General features: G+C 45.5%; 1 protein-coding gene across 1 annotated transcript; it reads right to left on the reverse strand.

Annotated features, from left to right (window-relative positions):
- Nucleotides 1–2,504: 2,504 nt before the first annotated feature.
- On the reverse strand, nt 2,505–14,745 carry NPBWR1 (neuropeptides B and W receptor 1). The gene has a single exon (XM_082363020.1). It carries the CDS (start codon nt 14,670–14,672, stop codon nt 13,680–13,682), a length of 993 nt encoding a protein of 330 aa, XP_082219146.1. The 5' UTR covers nt 14,673–14,745; the 3' UTR covers nt 2,505–13,679.
- Nucleotides 14,746–15,096: the final 351 nt, after the last annotated feature.

A 15,096-nucleotide genomic window follows, 5' to 3' on the forward strand; every position in this document is an offset into this window, starting at 1 on the left:
ATCAAATGGTTATATAGATGTTACAGATTAGAGTCCTAGGTATACAACCCGGCTCAGATTCATGGAGAAATTTCTTGACTCCTTAACTGTCAGAGTTCAGATTCACAGCTTACTAAAATATTGTTAAACTGCGCTGCATTAGAGTATAATTTTCAAAAATATAAAATCATTACTCTGGTGCAGATATAAAATGAACATGTGTGAAAGATTCTTTTAACTTAGTAATCAATGAAGGAGCCAGTAAGATGGTAAGTCAAGTCCAAAGCACTTGAGCACTTATGTGTATATAGGCTACTGGATAAGAAAATGTTAGAATAAGATTGCTACATTACATATAAAACTGATTTCAGTCCAATGAAACCATAGACCACAACCTCTGAGTTAACTGAATGAACAGAAATTTGTGTCTCTACCAGGAAAAATCTACAAGCTAATCTTTGCTTCTGCAGAGGAAAATTGTCCAGACGATAAAATCAAGCCCAGCACTGCACTGAAAGAGTAGCCAGTGATCTTTTGTTTATTCCCAAGTTTCAGATAAGTTTTCTGACTACTTATTTATAGAAATTGTGTGTCTGGGTTTTTTTACATATTCAACTAACTTATTTTACCATGTTCCTAATCCTGTACATCAAAGGATGAGACGTGTCCACATCACAGCAATATCAATAACCCGAAATGATAAGTATTGGTTTCAGAGAATTTAATTAAGATTCATTCATTCAAAAAAAAAAAGAGATTCATTCATTCAACAAATGTTTCTTTAATAATAATAACAATAATAGTAATAGGTAACTTTTTAAGCTTTATTTTATACCCGAGTACAGTTGATTTACAATGTTGTGTTGGGTTTCAGCTGTACAGCCAAGTCATTCAGATCCTCCTGTGTTCCAGATACTGTGCTTCACCTCTGTTATCTCATCTGCAAAACTCTATGGAAGAGCTACTGTTGTGATCTTCACTGATTTTATTCATTATTAACCCCAGACTTATAAAGCCTAAGTAAGTTGTCCAAAATTTTACCTGGTAAGCGGTGGAGCTGAAACACAAACCAACATCTGTGGGGGGAACAGAATCCACATCCCTAAATCCCGCAGAGTGTCTCCTACGTGCAAGGATGGTGATTGATAGGACACAGCTCCTGCCTTCAAGGAGCTGCAAGTCAAGCGCAGGAGGTGAACGAACTGTTAATAGAAGATGCAAGCGCCATGATGTGCTGAGTACAGATACGAGGGTGCAAGCGTATATTGGAAGGACACTGAACCCAATTTGGGGGCCATGAGAGGCTTTGTAAAGGGATGTCGTTATCAGTATCATTTAGTTTGGTACTGTGACTTGATTGTATTGTTGTTTGTTTTCTACATTCATCAAGCCCACCATAACTAAACCCCAAATTGCAACCCATTACCAGCTTATCTCCTTTATTTATCCCTTAACCGGAAAAGAAGATAAGAGGGACTTCTCTGGCGGTCCAGTGGTTAAGACTCCACGCTCCCAATGCAGGGGGGATGGGTTCCATCCCTGGTGGGGAACTAAGATTCCGCATGCCGCAAGGCTCGACCAAAAAAAAAAAATGTGAATAAGCACCCCGGTCTTGTAAAGGACCATTATTTTCATGTTATAATATAAAACCTTTTTATTTTTCAAATAAAAATTGATCATTGTAATACTTTGAATTTTAACCCCTAACAAGATTTGGAAATTGATTATTAGACATTCTGTTTATATACTGATATCATCTTAAATTTCATAATATGGATCAGTATATCTTAGATTTTTAAAAGGAAAGAGATATCAGTTCAGAAATCACATTCAGCCCAAATGTGCATCTAAGGGGCACACCTAGCAAGACTTTCTAATCTTTCTAGATCCTAATACTTTCAATTCAGAGTTTTCCTTGAGATTCTTTTCGCGGAACCTTCATGATAACACTTAAGCCGTCCCAGCATCTGTTAAAGTACTGGTCTCTCTGCATTTCTACTGGTCTCTCTGTATTGCTGGCCTCTTTGTGCCATCTAGTGAACATTTACAAAGTTTTCATAGAGAACGAAATCCAGGAAGCTTCTGCTGAAGATATGAAATTTAATAATATTTAAGGCATATAATCTTTTTAAAAAACCATTTATCTTTGCTATTACTGAATAAATATGCCCTCTCCATAAAATTCATAGTCTCGCAAATAAAGGTTTTATGAAACCTAAATAAACAGAAAATAATGTTGAAGTATTACAAAGGGGTTTTACTTTTATGAAAGAGCATTTCCATTACTTTTTACTTTTCTTCTTAAAGAGTTTTCTTAATATTCACACTCCATGTTTTTGTCTGTCATTCCCTTTACATGAATGCATAGCAATTTCAAATAAAATAAATTTCAGTTCTTTGCTTAACTGCGGAAGAATTTCTCATTTAGATTCTTCTCACGTTCCTAGTATTTACCCAAATGAGTTGAAAACCTTTACTCACACAAAAACCTGCGCACAGATATTTATAGCAGTTTTTTTAAAAAATTTATTTATTTTTATATTTATGGCTGTGTCGGGTCTTCGTTTCTGTGCGAGGACTTTCTCCAGTTGTGGCAAGTGGGGACCACTCTTCATCGCGGTGCGCGGGCCTCTCACTATCGCGGCCTCTCCTGTTGCGGAGCACAGGCTCCAGACGCGCAGGCTCAGTAGTTGTGGCTCACGGGCCTAGTTGCTCCGCGGCAAGTGGGATCTTCCCAGACCAGGGCTTGAACCCATGTCCCCTGCATTGGCAGGCAGACTCTCAACCACTGCGCCACCAGGGAAGCCCCATTTACAGCAGTTTTATTCATAATTGCTAAAACCTGGAAGCAACCAAGATGTCCTTCAGCAGGTGAATGGATTAACAAACTATGGTACATCTAGGCACTGGAATATCATTCAGCACGAAAAGAAATCGGCTTTTGGGGGAAATCGTGGTGGTCCAGTGTTTAGAACTCGGCAGTTTCACTGTTGGAACCAGGGTTCAATCTCTGGTCAGGGAATTAAGATCCTGCAAGCCATGTGGCACAGCCATGGAGGAAACTTAAACGCACATTACTAACTGAAAGAAGCCGGTATAAAAAGGCGACACACTGTATGATTTTACCTATATGACATTCTAAAAAGGCAAAACTATGGAGACAGTAGAAAGATCAGTGTTTGGGGAAAGACGGGATGAGTCGGTGGAGCACGGGGAACGTGGCGGGGGTGCGGATGAAGCTATTCAGTAGGATTCTACAGTGGTGGATACGTGTCATTGCACATCTGTCCGAACCCATAAAATGCACACCACCAAGGGTGAACCATATGTAATGTCAGTGATGTGTACGTAAGTGCAGATCCTTCGGGGATCTCCAGGGAAATTGTTGCTTTCTCAGTACAGGTGTGACCTCTTCCTCTTTCTCTTTTCTTTCTTCCTGAAAGGAAAAAAGAAAAGAGGATGGCGTTGGGGCAGCCATCTTGTGACGATGAAGTAGTAAGACAACAGCATATGCTAGGAATGGTGCAGGGAAGGGTTTAAAGGACCCTGGGACATTCACAGCATCATGGAACCATTGCATCGACTCTGAACTGCTGACTCCAGACTTATCAGAAAAATGGCCGTCCATAAAAGGAGTTATATGGAGACAAATGTTACTCAGTTATCACTTATTAATTACTGATAGGCTAATCTATCTTATGGTTAATTACCAGGTTTATCAACATTCACATAGCAAAACTAAGAAGGTTATGTTTAAATTGATTGTATTTGGAAAAATCCAAATGTTTGAGATAACATAAAAATAACATCCAAGTATAGCTATTGTTAAATAAAAATCCTGATGTTTAAATCCTGTAGACATAAGTACAGAATTAAAATTTAAATTCCCTAGTAATTGTATCCAAACATATTCTCAAACTCCAAAAAATACAGAGGATTAACATAATTAACTTGAATTTTTCAAGCCAGAGTTATCTTAATTGTGGACATCTAAGAATAACTCTATGACTATCAACATTTTTAATTTGGGGGGTTGAACTTTGTAATTTTTGATTTACTGTATCAGACATAGTTACATAGTCATAAGAAAATTTTCTGTTCTGAAAGAAACGTGGTGAAATTTCTTATATAAAAGATCCAATGGACTTGAATAATTCTTATTTTTTTCTTACAAAAATTATCTCAGTGCTCCCTCTGGTGGCTATTCTCAAAAATAGACTTTCATATACTCTGAATTTAAATAGTTTTCAGGACTCAAAATTTCAAAGAAAATTTACCACAACTGTAAACGATTGATATGAAAATTGGTATGAATGATAAAAGATGCAGTGAAGCTCCCCGAACCCTAAGTGCCTGGATTTAAAGATACTCAGTCATTTATCCCTCCATTGAAAAACATGCATTGCGTACCTGCTGTTAAGGATAAACTGAGGCATATTAACAAATTTAAGAGTTTATTTGAGAAAAAATCCACTAGAATCAGGCAGCACCAAACCAGGAGTGGTTAGAATACTCCCACCCACAGGAGCTGGGTAAAGACTTTCATAGAAAAGACACGGAAACAAAGCAAGGAAGTTACTTGTTTGGTTGTATAAGAGGTTACCTTATTGGGAAAGGTTAGCTGTGATTGTTTGTCCTTAGGGTTTGATTTCAAAACCTTGAGGCATTTACAGGCTTAGGTTTGGGTTTACTTCCTTAGGACGTTAAGGTACCAGAGCCATCCCAGTCTCATGGCCTCGTTTGTTTAATTTAACCCCATTATGTGACAGATTCCGTTTTACGTATATCACAGACTCAGGTAACTGTGAAGCACAAGCCTGCCCTCAGGGTGCTCTCATTCCAGTGGGGATGGCAGACAAAAGTCAAGGAAATAAAGAAATAAAATACCTAGAAACTGTAACAGAAACAAACAGGGAGTCGAAATAGAGAAGAGCAGTAAGTAGTAGGGCAAGATCTTCTGAGGGGACACAGTCTGAGGACGAGAAAGAATTGGCCAGGTGAGAGCTGGCTGACATCACTGGCGAGCTAAAAGCAGGTGCAAAGGCCCCGCACAGAGAAGGGCTGGGTGGTGAGGGCAGCGTTGCAGGGCTGGGTGGTGAGGGCAGCGTTGCAGGGCTGGGGGGTGAGGGCAGCGCTGCAGGGCTGGGTGAGCACAGTGGAACCATGCGGTCCCCCGGAACACAGCAAGGAATCTGGATTTCATCCAAACTGTGATGAAAATCTACTTAAGAGACATTCAGGGCAGCGAACAGAACAATTTACATTTTCATAGAACCAGTCTCGCTGCTACGTGGATGGAAAGTGAATCAGAGAGAAGTCAGAGTGAAGTCAGGACATTGGTTACAGGGTGTTTCAGGAAAGGGTAGTGGCTTGTGCTAGGGTGACTTCAGGGAGGAGGGGGAGAGAGGGGGAGGGAGAGAGGAAGAGGGAAAAGGAGAGGGAGAGAGAGAGGGGGCAAGCACAGAGCCCTGAGTCCTTATTCAAGATCTACTTTAAAGGCAGAACCAAAGCTGATAAACTGGACACAGATGCAGGAAAAGGGAAAGAAACTGAGAACAAACCTCCAGAAGGGGCGAGGTGTCGATTGGGGGGGAGGGGCAGAGGTTTGGGTGAAGCACAAATGTTCTCCTGGGGCTTGTTCACATAAGGCTGCTTTGAGACATCTGAGTACAGACGGTGAGGAGCAGTTAGACAAACAAGTCTGAAGATCAGAGGAAATGTTTCCTGGACAGGAAATCTGATCATTGTCTCTTGTAGACAACATATATATGGGTCTTGTTTTTGTATCCATTCAGCGAGCCTGTGTCTTTTGGTTGGAGCATTTAGTCCATTCACATTTAAGGTAATTATCGATATGTATGTTCCTATGACCATTTTCTGAATTGTTATGGGTTTATTTTTGTAGGTCCTTTTCTTCTCTTGTGTTTCCCACCTAGAGAAGTTTTTTAGCATTTGTTGTAGAGCTGGTTTGGTAGTGCTGAATTCTCTTAGCTTTTGCTTCTCTATAAAGCTTTGGATTTCTCCATTGAATTTGAATGAGATCCTTGCCAGGTAGAGTAATCTTGGTTGTAGGTTCTTCCCTTTCATCACTTTAAGTATATCATGCCACTCCCTTCTGGCTTGTAGAGTTTCTGCTGCGAAATCAGCTGTTAACCTTATGGGAGTTCCTTTGTATGTTATTTGTCGTTTTTCCCTTGTTGCTTTCAATAATTTTTCTTTGTCTTTAATCTGTCAATTTGATTACTATGTGTCTCAGTGTGTTTCTCCTTGGGTTTATCCTGCCTGGGACTCTCTGTGCTTCCTGGAATTGGGTGGCTATTTTCTTTCCCATGTTAGGGAAGTTTTCAACTATAATCTCTTCAAATATTTTCTTGGGTCCTTTCTTGGTTTTTCTCTGTTAACCAGAAGTTAGTCAAATGTCTGATTAAATTACAGTTAAACATGCCACAGTGATGCTGTGTACAGTATGTGTGTATGCATACATGTGTACATGTTAGAGTGCACAGTATATGTGTATGCACACATGTATGTATATGTTCTAGTGTACATTATGTGTGTATGCAATATGTGTGTATATGTTATAGTACACGGTATGTATGTATGCATACATGTATATATATGTTAGAGTGCACAGTATGTGTATATGTGTACATGTATGTATAAGCTACAGTGCACAGTATCACACAGCACTTAATGTCAGGTTGTCCTGTCATTAGTCGTGCTAAATTTGATTCCTTGATAATACCACCAGATTCCTCCTTTATACATGTATATCTTCTATCCTTGAAATTAGCAAGTCATCTTGGGAGTGATATTTTGGCATCACACAAATATCCTTGTTCCCAATAAATCTTCCACCTGATAATTTTGTTATCTACTGATAAACCTTGCCTTGAGTCAATTATTACAAAGTGGTTCATAATCTAACTGCAAAATGGTGATTTTTTTTTCTAATTCTGTCATTTCTTCTCCATTTATTAGCTGTCATTCTCTGCAAAGAAGAGTTTATGGCAGCTCTTTCTTTCATCGTTGCGGAATGATTGAATGCCATAAACACTGTAAGTAGAAGGTGAATGCAGCGAATTCAGGAGTGAAGGGAATAGCCTTTGAGAAGGTGGAAGGAAGGGACACACATGAGTGCGGCTGATGTTTTCCTGGGACGCACTGCTTCACGTGACGGAACGGAGGAGGGAAGGTGAGGGGCTTAGAGGCTTGGATGTGAGGTCAGAAAGTAAATCCACTCCTAGCCACACCCTAAGGAAATGATAAAAGATAAAACATACACAAACACGAAAATGCCATATAGTAATAAAAAATTATTTAAAATAAGAATAGTAAAGGAACAGCAAGAGAGGAATGGCAAAGACTATTATATTTTCACTCTCTATAGAATATTATGTCATTAAAAATTATAATTAGGAGACCTATAGGAAGATAGGAACCCAGCAAGTAAAAAATATATATATATAAATATTTTTTGCTTGAAGTTTTGTGATTTAAAAAAAAAAAAGCTAGTACAGCTGCCACTGCAAAGCCTGATGTTCTGCATAAATCATCCTTAAGGGGACAGGCAAGTCCTCTCTTTACAAATGCTTTAAACAAGTAGGTTTATTTGATCAATGTGGCTCCTCCCACTGAGAATAACAAATAAAATTCATAAACTATTATTCACAAAGAGAATGTTTATTTTGAAGAATGTTTATATTTCAATATACTAATGGCAGGGGGGGAAAAAAAGCACTTTGAAGTATGCCAGCAGGCCAAAGAAATAATTCTTATATGATTTTTTTTAAAAGCTCTACTGTCAAGAGATGTCTCTGCCCTGGGAAGCCTAAATAATCAATACTTTGATATTTCAAAACTATTATTAGTTACTCAAATGATTCTAGTTTACTATTGTAAAATATAACTTAAACAATGATCCGGCAAGAAAAAGTGAAAGCTTCTGAATGAGATCAATTAAAAGGAGGCCCAAATCAGTTATTTATGTAATGATAGGTGAGAAAATAAAATCTTGTCTGGTATGTCAGCTTTCACCTCAATAAGGTCACATATCCCAGTGACATAAGACGACAAGTATTTGTTCTCCACGGGGACATGTCAGCCGAGGGGCATGCTGTTGCCAGGAGCCCCTCAGGGAACCTGATTTCATGGCTCTCAAAGGCAGCCTGGCAGTATCTGAATAATCCTGCCACGTCAGCTGTGCTGGGCACGTGGGTGGTGCTGAATTACACAGAGATTCAGCTCTGTTTCAAGTGGGTTATGCTTTCTCGACAGACTGCATGTAGGTATCTCCAGATACCAGAATGCTTGTTGTCAGAGAAACCTAAGATTTTCGATTGCTTTTCATTCCAGACGTTCTATGACATTTGGATGACATATCTACCTTTATACACTAAGCTTCTTCCAAGGAACTGATTTCTTACTGAGTTCCTCTCAATCAGCAGGTTTACTAGAATTTCATCAACCTGTTATACACACACACACACACACACACACACACGTGTGTGTATATACACACCCATAGGACACATATGTATACACACATAGAGTGCAGTTTAAGATGATGGCGTTCATACGTATTCTTGTTATTTTCTCTTAAGCCCCTGCTAACGACAGTAGCGGAGTAATTTTTAAATGCACAAAGAGAGCTGGATCCAGGGCGGCAGAGACGAGACGTCAGCAGGTTGGAAAGGACAGGAAAGAGCAGCTCCGGGCAGCAGATGGGAGAAGCGCCAAAGGGGGCGACGCGGGCTCCGTCCCAGCTGATCTGCCTCCAAAGCCCCCGGGAGGCCCCAAGCCCCTGGGAGTCGGGGCGGCTGCAGGGTCCCACACAGGGGCTGGAAGCGTGTAAGGAGAGATGGGATGCCACATCTGACCCCCGCAGCCGGGTGACTCCCCTCCCCACCCCGTGGGGGGCAGAAGTCCTTGCTCTGGAGAAACTGGACCCAGGTGTGTGCTGGACCCAGGGAACCAGGCAGGAGAAGACAGGAACCAAGTGTGGGAACAAAAATAGGGAGATGGAGTGAAGCCTGAAAACAGAATGAGCGAAGAGACCCTTTGAACACAACTAGCGTCCAGAAGTGCCAACAGCGCCCCTCCCCCCAAATCTCATAATCATAATGTCTAAGAGCAACGAATTAAACCATTGAGGTGTAAACCTGGCAACCTCTGTCCCTGCCAGGAGGGATTTCCCAAAAGAGAAGTCCTGTTCTGGCTGGTGGGAGACATGCCGCTCAACCACTCTGACGTTTCTCAGTCATGCCATTTTCACTTTCCCTCCCTTTCCCCATCTTTTTTTTTTTCATTTAATTGATGTCTTTGTGTAACCTTGTGAGATATGGTACAAATAAATGTACCTTGCCCTAATTTTAAGGACAGTATCATCCAATGCAATACTCTGTTCTGTATAAATAGAAGCACCATTAACATTCTGTTCTACTTAAATGGCGGACCTGGGCCACAGGTCCTTACGCACGAAGCAGGCGGATTACAACGTACCTGGTGCATTTGCAGTTGAACACTACGTGCAGTCAGCTCTGGTCAAGGAAATTTTATTCTCATATAAACTTTAACAACACCATACACTTTAAAGACTCTGAGTTAGGATTGAAGTTTTATGATTAAAACTTGTCTTCCCTTTGTACTACATGATGGAATACTAGTAGGTATATCTTGCTTGATCCATGTTTTCTTTGATCTAATAATTTCAAATTATACATTGCAAACAATTTCATGTCTGCTGGAATGGGATGAGACAATTCCTAGAATAGGAACCAGATGGGCTCTGATTGGTCTTAATTGGTCTTTGTGGTCCTTGCCAAAACGACCCACTTCCTGTATCTCACTTTGTATATAAAATGGGAACCAAAGTGCCAGACCCGAAGCCATCCTAGTAAAAGAGCATTAAGGGAAGCATTCTTTGATGTCTTCCTTAGTTGGATAAGCGGAGACCATGGCCATCTAGGAGGAACAGTGTTTGCTGTTGTTTTCCCAGCATGTTGCTACGGAAAGGAGAGTTTTCTGGAAGTCGAGGGTCTTTTTGGTGAGATTCTCTACCTTGCACACGTGTATGCCACGTCTGTGCATTCTGTTAGCTGAAATAGTAATGTGTGTGCTGACAACTTAAGCAATTTCTCTTCCCTTCTCGCTCTCCAAACAGGCTGCTCAAATTTTCAAGAAATGAATACGATAAAATGCTTATTATCCTTTTTCCGTCCAGCGTATGTACTAGGGTTTTTGTCCTAATCAGCAGTTTGACATCATTTTCACAATCAACCAAAATAAGGGGGGGGGATTTCATTCTTAACCTTATCCTATCAAGTACTTCTATTTATGCATTGCTTATCTGTTAGATAAGTTTTCCCTGAAGGCAGTATTTTTAAAACTAATGATGCATTGGGACTTCCCTGGTGGTGCAGTGGTTAAGAATTCACCTGCCAATGCAGAGGACACGGGTTCGAGCCCTGGTCCGGGAAGATCCCACATGCCATGGAGCAACTAAGCCCATGTGCCACAACTACTGAGCCCGCGTGCCACAATTACTGAGGCCTGTGCACTTAGAGCCCGTGCTTTGCGACAAGAGAAGCCACCGCAATGAGAAGCCTGCGCACCGCAACGAAGAGTAGCCCCCGCTCGCCACAACTAGAGAAAGCCCATGCAGCAACGAAGACCCAACGCAGCCAAAAATAAATAAATAAAATGAATAAATTTATAATAAAATAAAATTAATGATGCATGAATACTAAGGTGACTGAATTATGGATCCCATGTTCTCAGGAAATAGAATATTCACTCTTCACACAGAATGTTTCAGCTTTTATTTTAAACAGAGCTTCTGTGCATGGACTCACAGGGTTTCTGCATTTCTCAAGAGAACGCCTAAGCACATACATTACATAACCGTACTAAGTAAAGTAAAACCAAATGGACATTTAAAATATCAGAAGTGGTATAACCAAACAACACAGTTTACAGGAAGACTGCAAAAATCAAACACAGAGTTAAAAGCTCTGCAATGCAATGATGTAAGTAAATTCTACTTTGGCATGACTATCGGCATATTTATTCTACCTAGTACCCAAGTCATAAGAAGGAAGTCTGAGACTTACAATCTGGGTTTCTACATGCTAATAAGAAGGCAACAACCTAGAAGTAATGATACAACAGTCTATCCAATCATTTAGAAAGCCGGGAGGAAACTGAAGTACTGGGTCCCACTTAATCACACACACGCACACATACACACACTAGGAAGCCAGTCCACGCCTTGCTGTGTGGACAACGCAACCATGTCGTTCCTGTGTTTTTCCAGCAGTCTCCTTGGTAGATTCCACGACAGCCGGGCTGATCTGTGGGAGGGATGATGCCGCGGACAGGCGGATCACACCGCTCTCCCCCGATCTGTGTCCAGAAGATGTCAAAGTACAGCCGCTGAGTTTACGAAGGCAGATGAGGTTTCAAACCCAGATCATCACCCTTGTCTGTGTTTGCGGCCAAATACCCACTTTACTCTCTGTCCATTACCTTAGAGAATGTGGTAGCTACTCTAAGCTTAAATTTTTAATTTTGAAAATACACTGAGGATTCACAAAATAATTTTGTGAGTCATAAAGAAAATCAATAGAATGTTTCCAAGAAATTTGAAGATACTAAAATGAATTCCAAGAGGCCTCTGAAGCCCACCAGCAGAGGACTGTTCAAATGCCATGATGGACATCATTCAAAATGCATTGGAGATGGAAAACCATGTTTTGAAAATTTTACTATTATTTGTCACCCAAGGTAGGTTTCTAAATTTACATTTTCTAAACTGATAGCTATGAATTATCGCATTGTTCCTAATTACTCTGAGAGCTAAGGAAGCAATTCTTATTCATGAAAATCAGCAAGGGAGTTAGCTTCTCCCTTGGGAAAAAACCAAGGGAGAGTTTTTCCTTTTCATTTATTTTGTTAGAAGTATTTTGAAGCTAAGTAATTGAGAAAGTGGTTAATGCCCATCAAACTAAGTAAACAAATTCTGCCAGCAACACTGATAATTTTTATCACACATAACACTGACCCTGGGAAACAAATACTTTTAGACATTTTCATTCCCGTTTGGAATTCATCCCAAAGGGAAAAAAATGTCTTTTAGAACACTCATTAATGACTGTAGTCTGGTTAAAGCTCTGCCCTCAGGTCTGAAGTGTAAACTGCAGATGGCTGGGCAAAGCCAATGTCAGTCCTCTCTCTTAATCCACTTCTGTCTCCCAGAAGTAGAGATAAAATATAGGGTGCTGTCTGGTCTCCCTTGTGAGACCAGACATCTCCCAGTTGCCGTCTGGGACTAAGAAATGAAGTACAAATAATCCACAGTTCCCTGTGGAAAGGGAACCAGGAGAGGTTATCATGAGGGCGTCGGTCATTTCAGCTCCCTGGGTCCCCTGAGGCGAAGAGGATGAGGAATACGAGGAGAAAGGGAACGGAGGGATGGATACGCATCTCCTTATCTCATTAACTCCCCCGAAACGTGTAAGATCAGGACACACATAAAGTTCTCCGTCTTCAAAAGCAATATGCACACTGAGAATTGCAACGAACTGCTCCAAGCTGTACTAGGTCAACGGGGGCAGAGGGGCGTTGGTGTGTGTCGGGGGGAGTGGAGCCCTCTGGAGAGAGAAGCGATGACGAGTAACCGAGCCACGGAAAGAGCGGTTTCGCAGGTGCGCTCACCTGCACACACAGCGCTGTTTTTGGATGCTCGGCGCCCGCAGTTGGCTCCGCCAGGGGGCGCCACAACCCGGCCGTGGATCCGGCCCCAGGCCCTTCCCGAGCCCGGCGGCCGGGTCCCCGCAGGGACAGCGCGGGTGGGAAAGCGGAAAGGCAAAGAAAGAAGAGGCTGGGACAGGAAGGGGGCTGTCACCGTTCTTATCACTGCTGAGTAGACATCACAGCCAATTTCCATCCTCCTGCATCCAAAGCCCCGGCCTCTGCTAGACGCGCGCGCACTCACACACACTCACACACACTCACACACACTCACACTCACTCACTCCTGACCCGCCACCCAAGCTGTCTGTCTCCCCCGTCAAAGGCCCGGGCGGCCTTAGCATCTCCCCTCGCACCTCCGCGGCGTGGGAGCGCCCGCGCGCGCCGGACCCTCTTCCCCGGCGGCGAGAGCGCGCGGACACGGTGGGGGCGCGCGCCGGGCAGCCTGAGCAAAAGCACGAAAGGTCGCTGAGGGAAACCGGAGAAGCCGAGCGCGGAGGCGAGCGCGGAGCCGGCGCCGGGGCGCCCGCGGCATCCGAGGGCCTCTCCCCTGACGGCGCCGAGGGCTCCGCGAAGAGCCGGGCTGCGGACGGCTGGGGCGGGAGGCGGCAGGCGGGGGGGACCGGAAGAGGGTCCCTGCAGTACTGCCCCCTTTTCTCCCCTTCCTCCCCTCCGTGTCAAGCTCGGGGGTCGCCTCGGCGCCCTTGGGCCTTAGGGAGAGGTCTGTGCGCTCTCCGCCGCCTCGGCCGGTGCCCATGTCCTGCGCGCCTCCGCACCACCCGGAGGGCTTGGCACACTGAAAGGGCGGGCGCGGCCAAAGCGCGTCCGAGTCCGCGGGGCCTGGGGAGGGGCCCGAGAACCTGCGTCTCTAGGAAGCCGGTGGGCGGGGGGCGAAGCTGCGGCTCAGGGACCACCCCGAGCGCCGGGCCGCCGGCTCCCGGCGCGCCGGCTCAGGCGGCGGCGGCGCGACACGGCAGCAGCTGGCGGAGGCTCCTTCGGAAGCTGTCGTCCAGGAAGGCGTAGAGGAAGGGGTTGAGGCAGCTGTTGGCGTAGCTCAGGCTGGTGATGAAGTAGGAGACGGCGATGACCACCGGCGTCTGCGGGAGGTCGGTGGTGAGCGCCACCACGGTGCTCAGGTGGTAGGGCGTCCAGCAGAGGAGGCACACGGCCAGGATCGCCACCACCAGCACGGTCACCCGCTTCTTGGCGCGCTCCAGGGCCCTGGCGTGGTTGTCGAGGCGTATGGCGCGCAGCCGGCACAGCAGCGTGGTGTAGAGGACGCAGATGGTGGACACGGGGAGGGCGAAGCCGAGCACCAGCGTGTAGAGGCGGCTCGCGCGCCACCAGAAGGCCTCGGGCTGCGGGAAGACCAGCACGCACTGGCGCCGGCCCTGCTCGTCGTCCAGCCGGGCGAAGATGGCGAAGGGCAGCACGACCAGCGTCACGACTCCCCACACGGCCAGGCTCACAGCGCGCGCGGCGCCGTACGTGCGGCCGGCCACCCGGCGCGACTCGGCCGTGGCCAGCACCACCAGGTAGCGGTCGGCGCTCATGACCGTGAGGAAGTACAGGCTGGAGAAGGTGTTGTACTGGTCGATGGCCACGATGAGCTTGCACATGAGCTCCCCGAAGGGCCAGCGCCGAAGCAGGAAGTCGGCGATGTTGATGGGCAGCACGAGCGTGAAGAGCTCGTCGGCCACGGCCAGGTTGAGGATAAACAGGTTGGTGACGGTCTTCATGCGGGGCGCCCGCAGCAGCACGAACAGCACGGCCGAGTTGCCCGCCAGCCCCACGGCGCAGATCACCGCGTACACGACGGGCACGGCCACGGCCAGAGGCGGCGGCAGCGGCGGCAGCGGGCCGGACGCGTTGGGGCAGCCGAGCGCGGGCGCGGGGCACGACGTGTTGGCGCGCTCCGGGCCCCAGGACGACGCGTTGTGCATCCTGGCCGGGGCCAGGGGCTCGGTCCCTCGGCCGCCTCCCTGCGGGGCTCCGCGGTCCCGGGGGCCCGACCCGCGCCGGGGCGCCCGCGGCCGCGCTCCGAGCCCGTCTCCGGCCTTCCCGGGGCGGCGCGCTCCCGCCGGCCTCTCAGCGCACGGGCGCCGCGGACGCCGGGGCCGCAGAGCGGAGCGGAGAGCGCCGGTTAGGCTCGTCGACGACGGGCAGCACCGAAGGGCGGCTCCGAGGCGAGGGGGCGGCTCGCCGCCCAACCTGCCCCACGTGATCGCTCTCTGCCACCTGTTTCTTTTTTTTGTTGTTTTTCTCCGAGGTGGTAGATTCTTTTATTAATCTTCCATGGGAATCAACCTCCATCACCTCTCCTTCTTGGGCTTTAGATTCCCCATGTCTGAAATGAAGAGATTAGAC

The sequence above is a fragment of the Balaenoptera borealis genome, assembly GCF_965194805.1.
Source record: "Balaenoptera borealis genome assembly, chromosome: 17".
NCBI lineage: Eukaryota > Metazoa > Chordata > Mammalia > Artiodactyla > Balaenopteridae > Balaenoptera > Balaenoptera borealis.